Here is an 18,381-nt window from a genome sequence, read left to right as displayed (position 1 = left end):
CTAATGGAGGGAGTCAGTCAGTCAGTCAGTCAGTCAGTCAGTCAGTCAGTCAGAAACATTTTGCCATCGTTACACATCAAAATGTTGATTAATCAAAATGTTGATTAATCAAAATGTTGATCAATGTTCCAGTTATTATTAATCAAAGCAACTCTAACCAGCTGGTTTTTAGTGTAGATTGAAAGACACTCGGTGTTTCGCCTGTTTCACAGTTTTCTGGAAGTTTGTAGAGTTTATGAATGAACGCTGACGGCCTCAATGATCTGCTGTAGTAAATCAAAAACATCTTCCTTCTGAAAGTTGCTGGTTGCCTCCATTTATTGAAGAAAAACAAATTGTCTTTGGTAAATGTGAAAATCTGCACAAAGACAAATGCGTTTCTTAACGCTGAGAATAGTTAGGAATTAATTTCTGAACTAAGGAGCCCCATGGTTACTCTCAGAAGGTTTACAGTGTTTGGGTTTTCTTTGCTCCTTCCTGCAGGTTGGACAGGAAATGGGTCCTCTGGCACGAGTTCATGCAGGAGCACAGCCACCTGGATGCCTGGCTGCGATTGGCTGAGCAGGCCATCAACACCTTGAGCCCCGCCCACCTCACCTACAGCGCCTCCAAGGAGGAGCTGAGGAGGTTCCAGGTACTGCAGTGGGACAAAGCTGGTCCTGATTTCACCTGATTTTAGAAATTATTATGATGGAGAGATGATTGAAAAAAATGGTTCAAATGAATCATTAAATATAAATCCATGGTGAGCAGTGGATCTGCTGCTTTATGCCGATGACTTTGTGCCGCACGCGACTCAGAGGCTGCGGAGCGAGGCGGGATCCCAGCTGATCCGGTTGGACGGCCTGACCCGGAGGAACCGGACCCTTCCTCAGCTCTTCCAGGACGCCGTCCAGGCTCGGCTGCTGGGGGCGGCGTGGGAATGTGGGCGGCGATGGGACGAAGTGGACGCCAAACTGGAAACCATTACAGGACGACTGCAGGTCAGACTGGACCCTGACCAGAACCAGAACCAAACCGCCTGGGTTCAGTAATAAATGTTACAATACACATTTCTTAGAATTATTAATATCAAAGGCTACCTGGAGTTTTTTTCTGATAATTTTTGTGTTAAATGAGTTTTTTCGTGTTTTTATCTCCGTCTTCAGCTCTGCGTCTCAGAGTGGGAGGAGTTTGAAGCAGAGAGGGAGGAGCTTGCGCTCTGGTTGGCGGATATGGACGCTTGCCTCACGGAAATCGATCACATGACAGGAAGTAACTGCGAGAAGCTGAGAAAGCTCCGGGTGAGTTCCTGACGGCTCAAAGCATCACGGTAACACGGCGGTGGCAGCATCATGACCTCTCCTTCAGTCCTTCCAGCAGGCGCTGTGCGAGAACTCGGGTCGGGTCAACGACCTGCTGCGGCGCGGCGAGGAGCTGATGCAGCGCCGCGAGCCGGACGACGCGCGCCGCGTGGAGAGCCACCTGCTGGAGCTGCTGCGCCGCTGCAGCCACGTCTACGACAACATCGCCCGCACGCACACCCGGCTGCTCAGCACCACGCTGGTAACCATGGAGACACTGAAACTGAGCCCGGGTTCTGGACTCTCAGGTTCTGGGTCTGGAGAGAGTCCAAACTGGGACCAGTTCAGTTGACATGAACTGTTAGAAATTTTTGATGCTTGCTTTGCATTTCTTGGAGAAAAGAGGGCGGGGTGGTCGGGTCCAAACAGAAAGATGAAGATTCATCCTCCTCCTCTTCCTCCTGCAGGTGTTCGAGGACGACTCGGTTCTGACCCGGCCTGCAGATTCTGGCTGTCCTTCAGAGTCTGTCCTCCAGTCGGACCTGGACCTGTCCTCGGTTCCGACCCGTCTCAGAGGTGAACCTTCAAAAAACCACCAGCTCTTTCCTTCAGATTTCAGACAGTCCCTGAACGCAGCACCAACCGGGCTCGCCTGTCGACCTCCGACCCCTCCGCCCTCGCCTACCCATGAACATCTGGGGCTGGAGTGGGACCCTTCGGTAGACATCGGCCGCTCTCTCTCTCACGACGATGCAGACTCTTCCTACTTCAGCGTCTGTACAGGTACCGACCCGACCCGGTTCCTCCCCAGTTCAGAACCAGTGATCCAACATGGCTGCCTCCATCTGAGGTTCAGACCTGAGGATGATAACGGTCAGCTTCAGGACGCTCCTCTCTGCAGGTCTGTGCCAACCGGACGAGACCAAGAGGTGGAGCTACCTGAGCTCCTTTGACTCCTGCTCTGACATCAGCGCTGACATCACAAACCAGGAAGCAGCTCTGGTGAGTCACATGACCTCAATCGGGTCTGATCCTGGCCTGGGTCTGAACCTGGTCCAGGTCCGATCCTGGTCCAATCCTGGTCTGGGTCCGGTCCTGGTCCGGGTCTGGTCCTGGTCCCGGTCCGGTCCAGGTCCGGGTCTGGTCCTCAGAGTTGTCACCAGGTTGCCATTAGAATTTTCGGCCTGACTTCGTCCTGTTAACATATTTGGACTCCAGACCTTTGAATCCAGACATCCGACATCGAACCTTCAGTAAGAAACGCTCCAGGCTCCTCATGCCCACTGGGACGCATGGTGGAGGACCTGTGATGCTGTGGGTCTCTATCCTAAGAAGCCAGAAGCCATGACTGGAAACATGAAGTGTTTGAAAACCAGAAGTCTGGAAGCAGAAATCTGGATTTTGGTAGAAAACTGCAGATGGATCTTTAGTCTCTCGGACTTCAGGTCACATCAACCCAGACCTGTTCAAACCTTCTAACGCAGCAGGTCCAGGCGGGTCCAGCGGGTCCTGGAGGCCTGGCATCTCTTTTAGTTCTCTCCTGGTTTAACACAGCTGGATCCAGTGGTGCCTGTCACTGACCAGGGAGGGAAGTGAATCATGCAGGATGCCGGGCCTCCAGAACCCACTGTGGGCCCCATGGGTCCTACGCAGACGGACCAACTGACCAAGCATATAACCGTCTGACCAAATTTCCTTTTCTTCAGGAATGGACAGGCCAAACAGAACCAGGTCTGTTCTCACCTGTAGCCATCAGACAGGAAGAGGACCAATGGGCCGCCTCGACTCCTGAAGGAGATGTCAACAAGCCAATGAGGTTTGACGGTGGGCGGGTCAAGGCGTGGCTGAGGGTCCAAAGCTCCACCCCTGCAGAGATCATGACTTCCTGTTCCAGGGCGGTGCAGACGGACGGAGACGGGAAGGTGGGCTCGCTGACTGGAAGTGTTTTAGAGCCGATTCTGAAGGTTCTGGTTTTGTTCCCGGTTCTAGATGGAACTTGGTGCTAATCTCTGGTTCAGCCAGAGATTAAGTAATAATCCCTCAGCTTCATAGGCTGAAATCTGACCAATCAGAGCCCCTCCTGATTATGATTGGATCTGTGTTTTCAGGACCGTCTCCATAGTGATATTCTGACTCAGCAGGATCTTCATTTCGACAGCTGGTGTCGTCATGACGACAGACAGCATCCTCTTCCTGTCCCCTCCTCCAGGGAACCAGCAGGAGCTGTGATTGGTTACCTGCAGTCAGCTCTACAGGTGAGTCCAGCAGGTTACAGGTAAAATGTTCTGGTGGCACAGCGGTTGAGCACAACCCACATATGGAGGCCTCAGTCCTCGGCAAGGCCGTCGCAGGTTCGATTCCCGCCCTAGTGACCTCAGCCTTCTCTCATTACCTCTGTCAAAAAACCCCAACAAAGCATTACCAAAAAAAAGATGTTCGCTATCAAGAGGCGTCACTCCTCCAGAATTCTGATGATCTACTTCCTGTTAATCAGGAGGAAGAGGAGTCGTCCTGCTGTGATGAAGAGGAGCAGCTTCTCTCTGAACCCAGGTGAGCATTCAGGTGTCCCAGGACCAGAACCAGAACTTGATCCAGTTCCTGTTCTGCTCACACACACTCCTCCCACAGCAGATCTTCCTCCTCCTCTTCATCAGCACTCCTCTTCCTCCTCCTGGCTGCTCTCGCCCTGCTGGCCGGCCTCATCCTGGTTGCCATGGAGCCTCCCTGTCACCGTAGCAACAGGATGCCACGCTCCCTCCACCTGACGCTGAGCTACGTCAACGGGCCGCCGCCCACCTGAAACTAGTCAGGTCAAAGGTCATCCTTCAGGGTCCCACTCTTTCAGAACCAAACCCCAATCTCCTGAAGCCGCCGCCCGATCCCATCCGGTTTGATCTGGTCCAGTCTGGTTCAATCCGGTCTGGTCCAACTCTTTGAAGAGTCTGGCAGGGTTTCTCGTATCTTGGCAGCAGGAAGCGTTGGTCCCACGTCCTGGATCTACTGGTTCTGGAGGTTCTGCATGATGAACCGGGTCTGGGCTCCTTAACTTCAGGACCGGACCATGAACAGAATGTGTTCGTTTGTTTTCCCTCCAGCGAGTTTTCCTGCTGCCTTGCTCTGAACCAGATCTTCTTGTTTTACTTTTTCAATATTTCTTGTTTAATGGTTTTTTGTTCCAGGTTTGAATTTTTAAAATAATCTCTGTCCAGATTTCAGGAAGATTATCTGCCATGTGGAACATTTCACTTTTTATATTTTGTTTCTAGAAATGAAGGAAAATGTAAAAAAGTCAGTTTTTTGTAAAGGAATAAAATAAATAAAAGTTGTGAATTTGCTCCAGTTTTCACCTTGATAAAAAGACAGAATGTTTCCAGTATGATGAACGGTATGAGACGATGTCTCTCGGCTGGCCTGGGAACGCCTCGGGATTCCCCCGGAGGAGCTGGAAGAAGAGGCCGAGGAGAGGGAAGTCTGGGCCTCCCTTCTGAAGCTGCTACCCCCGCGACCCGACCCCGGATAAGCGGAAGAAGATGGATGGATGGATGAACGGTAGCGGTTCTGTTTGGACCCGACCACCCCGCCCTCAGCGGTTCTGTTTGATGACCGGATCCGATTGGTCCAGTGATCCGTGAAGATCCATCGGCTCCGGCTGCAGGGAGGATGGTTTAATGTGAGCAGAGAAAAGATTCCAGGGGATTTTAGATCATAGTTAAATCCCACACTGGGAATATCCAATTTCCACGTTTAAACGCTTCATGCGCTGCCTGGAAACACCTGGAAAGACCTGGAGAGGCTTGGAAGTTCTTAGCCTTGAGCGTGTTGGGCTCCAGGTGGTTCTGCCCAGCGGACCGGCTGCAGGTTCGTTTTAAATCAATTGAGGAAGAAATCAGAATTTCATGTTGTCTGATCGACTGAAGGAAAATAAAACCTGCAGCTTCCGAACGGCAGACATATTGTGTCCACAGAACATGTTGGACCAGAACCAGCAGATTCCAGGAACATTCCAGCAGCGTTCCGACTCCTCCGGCTCCGGGAATGTCAGGCCTGTCCTCCACCAGAGGAACACTGGAGGCTTTGTTTGGTTCTGCTGAGACTCAGGAGGAGATGCTGGTTGAAAACCGGCTGGGTCAAAATAGAGTCTGTGTCACATCATAACAGAACCCCAGGAAACGGAGGCAGTCAGAAGTTCCCAAATAATAATGTTGAAGCCCCGATGTGAAAGATTGGGCCAAAAGGGGGTACCTGTTGGTACCGACCCACTGATACTGACCCACTGGTACCAGCCTGTTGGTACCGACCTCAGTGGTTCTCCTGGTCACCACTGGGAGGATCAGTGGATCACCTTAATGTTTATCTTTCATAAACAAACATTCATAACTACGTAATTATCTTCATTTGAACTGTAGCAACATGTCACAGTGTCTCCGTGGTTACGGTCCCCAGTGTCTCCGTGGTTACGGTCCCCAGTGTCCACTCAGTGCAGTATTCAACCTCCAATGAGTTCACTCAGCCACCGCTTCCCCAGGGCATTATGGGTAAACTCACAATATTATGGTCTGTATTGACTCATGGGACTCACTCTAGAGACCACACACACACGCAGGCACACACCCACACACACACACACACACACACCAGTGACCTGCTGCAGCCACTTTAATGCTTCGATTATTTAAACACACGTAAAGATGGCAGCTGCTATGAATCGATCTCAACCCAGAGACGTTTTTAATAAGGTTTAATAATTTGTCCATTGGGTGACATGAACCATAACTTGTCCCAGTCATTCCTAGTCATTCCCAGTCTGAGTTCATCTGATGGTCCCACTGCAATTCTGCTGGATTACTGGGCCGTCTTGATGGGACGGCTAAATCTGTCCAAGCAGCAGAGAACCAGCACATGTTTACCACCACCAGATTAGTTCAGGGTGACCTTTGACCTCAGTAGTGCAGCTGACTCCAGTTGACCCAGATCTTGTTGGATCACTCATCAACTGACGGCTGATTGGTCAATCCAGCCCGCCGGTTCTGGTTTGGCCTCCAGAACCGTCTGCAGACGTTTTTCCTTCAGTCCAGAGTAAAGATGGCGCCTGATAGAGGAACATCAGGACTTCCCGGCTACCCCACCCCCCCGTCCACTTCCTGTTTCTGGTCCACTTCCTGTTTCATGTCCTGCTTTCACACTGATCCTCTTTTCAACTTTCCTGGAATCCAATTAGAGGAGATTCTTCCCAGCAACTGAGAACGTTAATCCCAGCTCCACCAATAGAGGTGAGAAGTGAAGATAAGTGAGGATGAGAGGCTTCACCGCTTCAGAGGATGGAGACGAAAACACTGCTGGCTCCAGCTAGCGGCTTTGGCTAGCAGCTTCAACTAGCAACTTTAGCTAACAACCTTGGCTAGAGGCTTCGGCTAACGTCTCCAGCTAGTGGCTTCAACTACGTACTTCAGCTAGCGGCTTTGGCTAGCAGCTTTAACTATCGACTTCAGCTAGCTGCTTCGGCTAACGTCTCCAGCTAGTGGCTTCAGCTAGTGACTTCAGCTAGAGGCTTCGGCTAAGGTCTCCAGCTAGTGGCATCTTCAACTACCAATGTCAACTAGCGGCTTTGGCTAGCAGCTTCAATTAGCGACTTTAGTTAACGGCCTTGGCTAGAGGCTTCGGCTAACGACTCCAGCTAGTGGCATCAGCTAGCGACTACAGCTAGCGACGTCAGGCAGTGGTTTCGGCTAGCGGCTTCAACTAGCGACTTCAGCCAACGGAATTGGCTAGAGGCTTCGGCTAACCTCTCCAGCTAGTGTCTTCAACTACCTACTTCAGCTAGCAGCTTTGGCTAGCAGCTTCAACTAGCGACTTTAGCTAGCTGTTTCCATACCATACCATACCATACCAACTTTATTTATAAAGCACTTTAAAACAACCACAGCTGATACAAAGTGCTGTACATCAAAACACAACATAACAATAAAAAAGCATAAAATAAAACTTACAGTTTAAAAACAAAAACATACAATTTAAAACTAGATCCCGCTAGAGTTGAAAGCCAAATAAAATAGATGGGTTTTAATACGAGCTTTAAAAGTGGACAGTGAAGGGGCCTCCCTGACCTGCAAAGGCAAGTTGTTCCATAATTTGGGGCCCATGACAGAGAAAGCCCTGTCCCCTCTGAGCTTCCGTCTTGATCTCGGTACCTCCAAAAGCAGCTGATCTGCGGACCTTCGGCTAACGTCTCCAGCTAGTGGCTTCAACTAACCACTTCAACTAGTGGCTTCAGCTAACGTATCCAGCTAGAGGCATTAGCTAGCGGCTTCAGCTAGCAACTTCAGCCAGTGGTTTCGGCTAGTGGCTTCAACTACCGACTTCAGGTAGTGGCTTTTACTAGCAACTTCAACTAGCGGCTTCAGCTAGCGATTTCAGCCAGTGACTTTGGCTAATGTTTCCAGCTAGTGGCATCAGCTAGCGGCTTCAACTACCGACTTTAGCTAGTGACTTCGGCTAGCAGTCCTGGTCCTGTAATAGTCAATAATCTATTAAGTAGCGTAGCGGTAGCTAATGTGCTATTGTTAGACATTTTATTCAAATTTGCATTGTAAGCCATCATGCTAGTGTAAGCCAACATGATGATGATAGCATTGAAGATAGCATTATCTTTTTAGGTAATTTTGACTAAAAAGGCAAAATTGACTAACTAAACTGATTAAATTAGTTTCTCAGCATGTTAGTGTAATCCAACATGATTATGATAGCATTGAAGCTAATATTAGCATTTTAGCTAATTTTTCACACTAAAATGCAGTATGATACTGAATTGCAAAAATTGCTCTCTCTGCATGGAGTATGTTACCGAAGATACTAGCATAGATGCTACATTTAGTACTTTAGCTAGCTTTAGATTTTTAGCTAATATAACCTTTAAATATTTTTTCCACACTACATGAAGTATGTTACTGTAGGTAACATCAGTAGCCTAGATGTCATTGTTAGTATGTCAGCTAACTAGCTTCTTGCTCCTTCTGCCTTATAATCTGCTGTGACGTTAGCTTTGTAATCGCTGTTCTGCACCACTTTCTGATACTCTTTTGGGTGGGATTTTTGCATCGACTGAAACTGTTTTTCTTTACACATTGTGCATCCCTTTGCTTTTTTCTGCTGCTTCTATTGATTTCTTACATTTCTGCAAGTCTTTTTCTGTAGACTTCAAATGCTTTTGCCATTTTCACCCAAATCTTTCAGCTTACAGCATTCACACTAGTTTTAGTTTATGTTGCTGTCCTTCATCTTTAAGTTAGCTGAGCTTCGTTTATCTTATGTAGGACTTGCTTAGCTTCTGATTTGAGCAAATCAGAGGAATACAAATCTGCATCATCAGCAAGAAATATCCAGGAAAACCAGTAGAGTTTCCAAGTGGATCTGCTGCTCTTCAAACTGAACCCATCAAATCAGCAGCCGACTCTGTGAGAAGTTCATCTGTTAACACATTTCAGCAGCAAGGCGGGTGGATGAGCTTTAAACACCAGAAACACAGTGAGAAAGGAAACAACTGAACAAACTTTACAGTTTGATGACATCACAAAACCACCGACATCACAAGACGCCAAACCATCAGACTGAAGGAGAAACGATCTCTCCATCCTTCATCTCTCCATCCTTCATCTCTCCATCCTTCATCTCTCCATCGTTCATCTCTCCATCCTTCATCTCTCCATCGTTCATCTCTCCATCCTTCATCTCTCCATCCTTCATCTCTCCATCCTTCATCTCTCCATCCTTCATCTCTCCATCCTTCATCTCTCCATCCTTCATCTCTCCATCGTTCCATTCTTTCATCTCAGAGTGAGCGGGACATCATAATGAGATCACTGCCCACTAATCAGCACGAAGGCTTCTCATTGGCTGAGAAGCCAATGACGGCCCATGGCGAGGGTTGGCATGACGACTCAGATCGAAGCTGGCAGGTTGTTGCTGCACATAATGGGATTATGATGGAGCAGAGCAGCAAGCGGGACGTCCAGAGCGCAGACTGGCTGAATGTCTTTCTCTCTCTGTCTGTCTGTCTCTCTCTGTGAGCCATGCTAGCTATTTTAGCAGAGCTAGCGGACAGCAGATATTAAGTCTTTACAGAGATTCTCAACAGGCATCAGCTCTAGGCTTCAAAGAAACAAACAATGAAACACAAGAAAAGAACAGCTTTGATGCTGTTAGCTGATATTATGATTTGTCTTCCTTTGGTTCACACTGTTAGCTAATTTGGCTTAGCTAGGAAAAGTAGCTTAGCTTACTTTCTTCTGCCTTAGATCAGATTAGGTTAGCTGAGTTATCTTATCCTTTGTTATCTTCATTTCTGCAGCTTACCTTCTCATGATTTACATAACATTAGTTTATGTTTCTGTTCGTTACCTTAGCTTCATTTGACTCGTCTGTTGTGTGTAATGGGCGAAAGGAACCAGCGGACGAGGATTCTGGGTGTATTGCAGCAGGTAAACTCCGGCTGAGACAGCAGAGAGTATTAGTAAAACTTTTGATTTGGTTTATTCAGCAGAGAGCAGAATAAACCTGCTCTCTCAGGTTTAAAACAACAATACTTTCAGACAGCAGTTCTTGGGCTCTGGCTTCCCCACACACACCTTAAACAATCACAAAACAAACAACAACAAAAAACACGTTGGCACCGTAAACTCGATAAATGTCACTAACGTGGGAATTAAATACCCAGCGCTGCGCTAAACGTAAAACAGTTCAACCACAATATATAACAAGTTGCGAGTTTAACAAACATACTTTCAAGGACTTTTTGAATATTTTTATACACAAACAGAAGACAGTTCTGTACGATCAACGTGAACTGAGGAGGGCAGCTTGAATACACAGGATGTGACGTGGAAACAGGAAACAAGAAAATAAAAGCTCTCCACCAAAATAAAATACAATTCAGAAACCTAGAAAAACAAATATACATAGACAATGAGGATGGACTGGGGTGAAATGTAAACATTTTTACACACTTGCTACATTAGCATAACTTAACTTACATGTTTAACTTCAACAATAGTTTTAGCCTGACTTATCTTTGCTTACCTTAGCTACATTCATTTCACCTTTACATTATGAATTGATAAATGTTTTGTAATTTATCTTCCTGTGGTTCATGTTAACTTAATTTATCATTAGCTTCATTTAGATTTGATGATTGTAATTAACCCCAGCTTTATTTCTCCTTCTGTAGTTTATGATCTCATTGCTACATAATCCAGTTTATGTTTCTGTAGCTTAGCTAACCAGCTTATCGTTGCTGTTTTTCCAGTGAGTGATGAGTCGCAGCCTGTTGTTGTTCTCTGTGTTTCTGTTTTCCTTCCTGCTGAGGATGAGCGGTCAGCAGATGAATCAGATTTACTGCAGAATAATCTCGTATCTCCTGAGCTTCATTGTGAGCTGGAGGCTCATTGAAGAGCAAACACACAAATTAAAGATAAATAAATATTTACACTCTGAAGCCACCTTCACAGTTAGATCCCCTTCAGTTCAAATATTTAATCGGCTTCCATGAACATCAGATTAAAGCTGTGATGATTCTTCTTCCTCTTTTCTGGGATTCTCTGACCTGCTGGATGTCTGATGGCGACTCGTTCCTGTTTTCTGGAGCTTGGAGCTGATTTCTGCTTCAGTGGCGGTAAGATGGCAGTATGAACCCAGAAACATTCAGGAGAACACCAGAAGAAGAACTGACATCAGGAAGGATCTGACAGCAGAGCGCCAGACTGACAGGCTTCCACTCTGAGGAAGGGGATCACTGGAGCGAATCAACAGATTATTGTAACCAACCCAAACCTCTGGGACCGCCGTGTCAGGCAAACAGGAAGTGTTAGCAGACTGGAGGAAAACGGAAGCTGATCGGCCTCATTCTGCCAACGCAACAATAAATAAAATATTTACTTTTAGAGCTAAAATACAGATCGGTTACATAAAGATTCTCCTTTATGTAACACTGAAGAGATTAGCTTCAGGTTGGATGGAACAACAGCTGCAGCATGATGGCTGTTCTGTACACTGGTTCTGATCCGGTTCTGAAGCTCCAGCGTGACGGGAAATCAGGAGTGAGTGAGGAAGAAGAGATGAGGTGGAGGAAGGAGATGATAATAATAATAATGATCCGGATTAATGAGCTGAGAATCTCCTCCTCCTTATTCTAACATCTCTGCAGCTCCTGTCTAAATCTTTCCTGAATGAAAATGATGTTCAGAACTGGACCAATCAGGACGCAGCTCCAACCTGAGACCAGATGCCATGATGGCGGCCAGGCTGCTGGACGGCGGCGGAGCTCCGCGTCCTGCAGCCCAGAACTTTTCATGGTTCTGTTTCATAAAAGCAGTCAGAGTGAAGCCGGAGGGGCAGGGAGGTAATCCTCTGTGATGAGTCACACTTCAGTGTTTTGGCGGTCTTTAGTTCAGACTGGCTGGCACACACACACACACACGCCCCGCCTATCTTCTTTGTGGACGGGATGCAGTGGGTTTTTGGGGGGTGGAGGACGCTGACATGCATCGCTGCACCACCACTGAAAAGAGAAAAGCTCCTCCCACTCCTCATGCTGACCTTCATCTTTTCCCTCCATCCAGCCTCGTCTTCCTCTGTCTGAGCCACACACACTTCTAAACCAGAGTGATGATGATGATGATGACAATGATGAAGAGCCAGAGGAAGGAACAGCAACCAGATTCTCTGAAACGTATAATAATATAGTAATAATTTAATAACGTGAAACCAGGTTTGATTGGTTCCTGATTCAGTCTCTTTGGGTATCCTTCTCCCCTCCCCAGTTGCCATGGAGACCAACAGGTGTTACCCTGAATCTCCATGGAGACCTGCACATGTCAGACCTCTGACTCCATGTCATGTTTGGTTCCAGTTTACGAACCCACATGCACGAACACAATCAGGAGACGCGTGTGCAAAACAATAATGAAGTTTATTGACACGAGGGTATAGGGTTGGGGAGAAAACACGGAGCAGGAGTCTGGAAGGGACAACCAGTTCAGCCACTGTCAACGAGGAGAAGCTGTTAAAATATACGAATCCAGGAAGGTGGATGAATATATATGTTGACGAAGGGAAAGGCTTAATAGGAGCGGATGGATGTTTCCTTTGGAGCAACAACGGACCCAGGGGCGGCGTGGAGAGGCAACGAACCGTTGGAGGGCGGACAGGTAAGTCAGGCTGAGTGGAGGAGCGAACTGGCGGCTGGTCGTAGTCCGGGACAAACGACCCACAGAACTCTCCTCTCGGAAAACTCCGGAGGAATCCAGGTAAACCTGACAACAGGAAAAAACACAGGAGGCGATTATCTCAGGAAATGCTCAGAGGGCCTACTCAGGAACGATTTGTTACCAAGGTAAACAAACACTCAGGCAAGGAAGTGTCAGCTCGCCGCTTCTTAAATACTCCCAGCCTCTGTCAGACAATGCGCCACAGGTGTGTCCCCGGGTTCGACCCCACGCCTCTCCAGGGGCTCTGCTCCTAGGTGGCATCTGGTGGAGGAAGTGGGAAGCAGCAGGCCTCCACAAAAACAAAAAAAACAAAACACCGATCCTGACACTCCAGAACTTCCAGTTCTGTTCGTCTCCCAGGACAACGCTGGCTGCAGTTCGTCCATCTGGTTAAAGATGGCGGTCAAGATGGCTGCCATCATGGCAGGAAGTCCTTTTTCTTTTGTTCCTTCTTGTCCCGTTTAGTGGAGAACTCCTCCTCTTCCTCCCTGCGCTAACAAGCTCGTTCTGCTCCTCGTTATCTTTCTCCAGGCCTTCATCATCATCATCATCATCATCTCCTTTCATGTATTTCCCTTCAGGTTGATTTATTCCACTTCTCCATCCTGCAGCCTCTTCCTCCTCTTCCTCTGTTATTATACGATCCATTACAGATCCCAGTTAATCCCAGCTAAGCTCCTCCCATTACAGCTGCCTCAGCCAATCACAGCACAGAATGCTGCTGCCACATCGCAGCGTGTGAATGCATCAGGATGGAAAAGTGGCACCACAAACCTTCCATAACCTTTGACCTCTTTCTGACTCAGCAGGTCAGACAAACATGCAGCCATGCAGAACCGCAGGCTGGACTGGATCACAGAGGCAACGGCCCGAAAACCAGTCTGTCAGGAAGCCAGTAGGCAGACTGGTTTCAGACAGGTTGCAGACTGGTTTCTGACTGGTGTCAGACTATTTTCAGCCTGGTTTCAGACTAGTTTCAGACTGGTGTCAGACTGGTGTCAGACTAGTTTCAGACTGGTTTCAGATTGGTGTCAGACTGGTTTCAGAATATTTTCAGACTGGTTTCAGCCTGGTTTCAGACTATTTTCAGACTGGTTTGAGACTATTGTCAGACTGGTTTGAGATTGGTGTCAGACTGGTTTCAGAATATTTCCAGACTGGTGTCAGACTGGTTTCAGCCTGCTTTCAGACTGGTTTCAGACTATTTTCAGACTGGTTTCAGACTATTTTGAGACTGGTTTCAGACTATTGTCAGCCTGGTTTCAGACTATTTTCAGACTGGTTTCAGACTATTTTCAGACTGGTTTCAGACTATTTCCAGACTGGTGTCAGACTGGTTTCAGCCTGCTTTCAGACTGGTTTCAGACTATTTTCAGACTGGTGTCAGACTGGTTTCAGCCTGCTTTCAGACTGGTTTCAGACTATTTTTAGCCTGGTTTCAGACTATTTTCAGCCTGGTTTCAGACTGGTTTCAGATTGGTTTCAGTCTATTTTCAGCCTGGTTTCAGACTATTGTCAGCCTGGTTTCAGACTATTTCCAGACTGGTGTCAGACTGGTTTCAGCCTGCTTTCAGACTGGTTTCAGACTATTGTCAGACTGCTTTCAGACTATTTCCAGACTGGTGTCAGACTGGTTTCAGCCTGCTTTCAGACTGGTTTCAGACTATTTTCAGCCTGGTTTCAGACTATTTTCAGACTGGTTTCAGACTATTGTCAGACTGGTTTCAGACTATTTTCAGACTGGTTTCAGCCTGGTTTCAGACTATTTTCAGACTGGTTTGAGACTATTGTCAGACTGGTTTCAGCCTGCTTTCAGACTGGTTTCAGACTATTTTCAGACTGGTTTCAGACTATTTTCAGACTGGTTTCAGACTATTGTCAGCCTGGTTTCAGACTATTTTCAGACTGGTTTCAGACTATTTTCAGACTGGTGTCAGACTGGTTTCAGCCTGCTTTCAGACTGGTTTCAGACTATTTTTAGCCTGGTTTCAGACTATTTTCAGCCTGGTTTCAGACTGGTTTCAGATTGGTTTCAGTCTATTTTCAGCCTGGTTTCAGACTATTGTCAGACTGGTTTCAGACTATTTTCAGACTGGTTTCAGCCTGGTTTCAGACTATTTCCAGATTGGTGTCAGACTGGTTTCAGAATATTTTCAGACTGGTTTCAGCCTGGTTTCAGACTATTTTCAGACTGGTTTGAGACTATTGTCAGACTGGTTTCAGATTGGTGTCAGACTGGTTTCAGACTATTTTCAGCCTGGTTTCAGACTATTTCCAGACTGGTTTCAGCCTGCTTTCAGACTGGTTTCAGACTATTTTCAGACTGGTTTCAGACTATTTTCAGACTGGTTTCAGACTATTGTCAGCCTGGTTTCAGACTATTTTCAGACTGGTTTCAGACTATTTTCAGACTGGTTTCAGACTATTTCCAGACTGGTGTCAGACTGGTTTCAGCCTGCTTTCAGACTGGTTTCAGACTGGTTTCAGACTATTTTCAGACTGGTGTCAGACTGGTTTCAGACTGGTTTCAGACTATTTTTAGCCTGGTTTCAGACTATTTTCAGCCTGGTTTCAGACTGGTTTCAGATTGGTTTCAGTCTATTTTCAGCCTGGTTTCAGACTATTGTCAGACTGGTTTCAGACTATTGTCAGACTGGTTTCAGACTATTTTCAGACTGGTTTCAGCCTGGTTTCAGACTATTTCCAGACTGGTGTCAGACTGGTTTCAGCCTGCTTTCAGACTGGTTTCAGACTATTGTCAGACTGGTTTCAGACTATTTTCAGCCTGGTTTCAGACTATTGTCAGACTGCTTTCAGACTATTTCCAGACTGGTGTCAGACTGGTTTCAGCCTGCTTTCAGCCTGGTTTCAGACTATTTTCAGCCTGGTTTCAGACTATTCTCAGACTGGTTTCAGACTATTGTCAGACTGGTTTCAGACTATTTTCAGACTGGTTTCAGCCTGGTTTCAGACTATTTTCAGACTGGTTTGAGACTATTGTCAGACTGGTTTCAGATTGGTGTCAGACTGGTTTCAGAATATTTTCAGAATGGTTTCAGCCTGGTTTGAGACTATTTCCAGACTGGTGTCAGACTGGTTTCAGCCTGCTTTCAGACTGGTTTCAGACTATTTTCAGACTGGTTTCAGACTATTTTCAGACTGGTTTCAGACTATTGTCAGCCTGGTTTCAGACTATTTTCAGACTGGTTTCAGACTGGTTTCAGACTATTTCCAGACTGGTGTCAGACTGGTTTCAGCCTGCTTTCAGACTGGTTTCAGACTATTGTCAGACTGGTTTCAGACTATTTTCAGCCTGGTTTCAGACTATTGTCAGACTGCTTTCAGACTATTTCCAGACTGGTTTCAGCCTGCTTTCAGACTGGTTTCAGACTATTTTCAGCCTGGTTTCAGACTATTTTCAGCCTGGTTTCAGACTATTCTCAGACTGGTTTCAGACTATTGTCAGACTGGTTTCAGACTATTTTCAGACTGGTTTCAGACTATTTTCAGACTGGTGTCAGACTGGTTTCAGCCTGCTTTCAGACTGGTTTCAGACTATTTTTAGCCTGGTTTCAGACTATTTTCAGCCTGGTTTCAGACTGGTTTCAGATTGGTTTCAGTCTATTTTCAGCCTGGTTTCAGACTATTGTCAGACTGGTTTCAGACTATTGTCAGACTGGTTTCAGACTATTTTCAGACTGGTTTCAGCCTGGTTTCAGACTATTTTCAGACTGGTTTCAGCCTGGTTTCAGACTATTGTCAGACTGGTTTCAGACTATTTTCAGACTGGTTTCAGCCTGGTTTCAGACTATTTCCAGACTGGTGTCAGACTGGTTTCAGACTGTTGTCAGACTGGTTTCAGACTATTTTTAGCCTGGTTTCAGATTGGTTTTAGACTGGTGTCAGACTGGTTTCAGCCTGCTTTCAGACTGGTTTCAGTCTATTTTCAGCCTGGTTTCAGTCTATTTTCAGCCTGGTTTCAGACTATTGTCAGACTGGTTTCAGACTATTTTCAGACTGGTTTCAGACTATTTCCAGACTGGTGTCAGACTATTGTCAGACTGGTTTCAGACTATTTCCAGACTGGTGTCAGACTGGTTTCAGCCTGCTTTCAGACTGGTTTCAGACTGGTTTCAGTCTATTTTCAGCCTGGTTTCAGACTATTGTCAGACTGGTTTCAGCCTGGTTTCAGACTATTTTCAGACTGGTTTCAGACTGGTTTCAGCCTGGTTTCAGACTATTTTCAGACTGGTTTCAGCCTGCTTTCAGACTGGTTTCAGATTGGTGTTAGACTGGTTTCAGACTATTTTCAGCCTGGTTTCAGACTGCTTTCAGATTGGTGTCAGACTGGTTTCAGACCATTTTCAGCCTGGTTTCAGACTGGTTTCAGATTGGTGTTAGACTGGTTTCAGACTATTGTCAGACTGGTTTCAGACTATTGTCAGACTAGTTTCAGACTGGTTTCAGACTGGTTTGAGACTGGTCATGTAGCATGATTCTGCAGTTATATCGATGCTGTGATGCAAACTATGGATGATGAAAGGTTTTGTGAATTGTAACGTTCAAGAACCCTACCAACCCTAACCCTAACCCAAGAGACACAGAAATCTGAAGTAGAAATGGGAACATGAGAGAAAACGGTTTGCAGGAATTACATCATACCGTTAAAATTTCCATTTGTGATGAGAAAATCTGCAGACCCGTCCAGGTGAGCCCGCCTCTTGCCCGAAATGTCTCACTGGAGAGACACCAGCACCTCCTGACTCCACCAGGGACAAGGGTGGAAGAAAAGAGGAGGTGATGAAACATCAACTTCCTGTGGAACACAAATGATGGCAGAGACACAGAAACTATTTCCTCTTCTTCCTCCTCTTCCTCTCTGGATGGTGACCTGTCCAGGTTGGTGTCAGATCGATGCTCCGTCTCGCTGCTTTCACTCTGTTTCGCTGATCTGCCTTCCTTTCTGTCTGCTGTGGTTTGGCCTGTTCAATCATGCACACACACACACACACACACACACACACACACACACACACACACACGCACACACACACACACCTTGATGTCACCAGAGCCTCTGAGCTCGTAAACACCTGGTTACATCCATCTATCCATCTGTACAGACAGACAGACACTGGAGCAGGATGGACATTTTAAAGATGAAACATGTCTCCCTGAAGGCCTGTGTGTGTGTGTGTGTGTGTGTGTGTGTGTGTGTGTGTGTGTGTGTGTGTGTGTGTGTGTGTGTGTGTGTGTGTGTGTGTGTGTGTGTGTGTGCGTGCGGGCGTGCGTGCGTGCGTGCGTGCGTGCGTGCGTGCGTGCGTGCGTGCGTGCGTGTGTGTGTGTGTGTGTGTTGTTGCAGCCTAATTAGCCCTCACCTCACACTGATTAGTGGGAAGAACCAAAGCTCTGGTTCTGCTCTGCCTCCTCCGACCCAAATGGGAGGCCATACTGGGGCAAACTGGGCTTACTGGTGAACCAGTAGCTCTTCAAACTGGGCTGATCCGTTCTCCATGGATGAAGCTGGATTGATAACTGGAAAATGTTTGTACTGGTTTCAGGGAACCGCTCTCGTTTCACTCGAGCCTAGGGACTGCTGTAACCATGGTAACACACTGGGTCAGAACCAGTCACTGGGTCCTGGACGTATTTAAAGGAACATTACAAACATCATCGGTTAGAACGGGTTCAGCAGCTTCCAGGAGGCCCAAACATTCTGGTTCTGGTTCTGGAGGCCAGTCCACTCAGATTCATGGCCCAGTGTGAGGATAACGGGACCAGCAAAGTTACCTCAGTGGCTAACAACTAGCATCGCTAGGCTGGTCATCCAGTGCTGAATC

The 18,381-nt window shown here is 46.9% G+C and overlaps 1 protein-coding gene and 1 long non-coding RNA gene across 7 annotated transcripts in view; one reads left to right on the top strand and one right to left on the bottom strand.

Annotated features, from left to right (window-relative positions):
* Nucleotides 1-4,590, top strand: part of LOC102238005 (nesprin-2-like) — a 16,941-nt gene extending 12,351 nt beyond the window's left edge. For 5 of the 6 annotated variants that reach the window (XM_023352032.1, XM_023352036.1, XM_023352034.1 and 2 more), the window contains 10 exons: nt 484-634; nt 801-983; nt 1,149-1,283; nt 1,351-1,545; nt 1,751-2,066; nt 2,185-2,285; nt 2,990-3,205; nt 3,392-3,538; nt 3,778-3,833; nt 3,912-4,590. In XM_023352032.1, the coding sequence (XP_023207800.1) occupies nt 484-634; nt 801-983; nt 1,149-1,283; nt 1,351-1,545; nt 1,751-2,066; nt 2,185-2,285; nt 2,990-3,205; nt 3,392-3,538; nt 3,778-3,833; nt 3,912-4,083 (1,672 nt within the window). In that variant the 3' untranslated portion in view covers nt 4,084-4,590. The remainder of the gene's footprint in view (nt 1-483; nt 635-800; nt 984-1,148; nt 1,284-1,350; nt 1,546-1,750; nt 2,067-2,184; nt 2,286-2,989; nt 3,206-3,391; nt 3,539-3,777; nt 3,834-3,911) is intronic. The other variant, XM_014475245.2, reaches the window with a different exon arrangement.
* Nucleotides 4,591-12,224: 7,634 nt separating this feature from the next.
* LOC111611940 lies at nt 12,225-13,314 on the bottom strand. Its single transcript, XR_002754310.1, has 2 exons — nt 12,663-13,314; nt 12,225-12,586 (listed from the first exon to the last, which is right to left on the bottom strand). It is a non-coding gene; the product is annotated as an uncharacterized LOC111611940 (long non-coding RNA).
* Between the last annotated feature and the right edge of the window lie 5,067 nt (nt 13,315-18,381).

The sequence above is a fragment of the Xiphophorus maculatus genome, chromosome 18 (assembly GCF_002775205.1).
Source record: "Xiphophorus maculatus strain JP 163 A chromosome 18, X_maculatus-5.0-male, whole genome shotgun sequence".
NCBI classification, from domain to species: domain Eukaryota; kingdom Metazoa; phylum Chordata; class Actinopteri; order Cyprinodontiformes; family Poeciliidae; genus Xiphophorus; species Xiphophorus maculatus.
The sequence above is the reverse complement of the archived record's forward strand: the minus strand, read 5'-3'. Positions and strand labels throughout refer to the sequence as shown.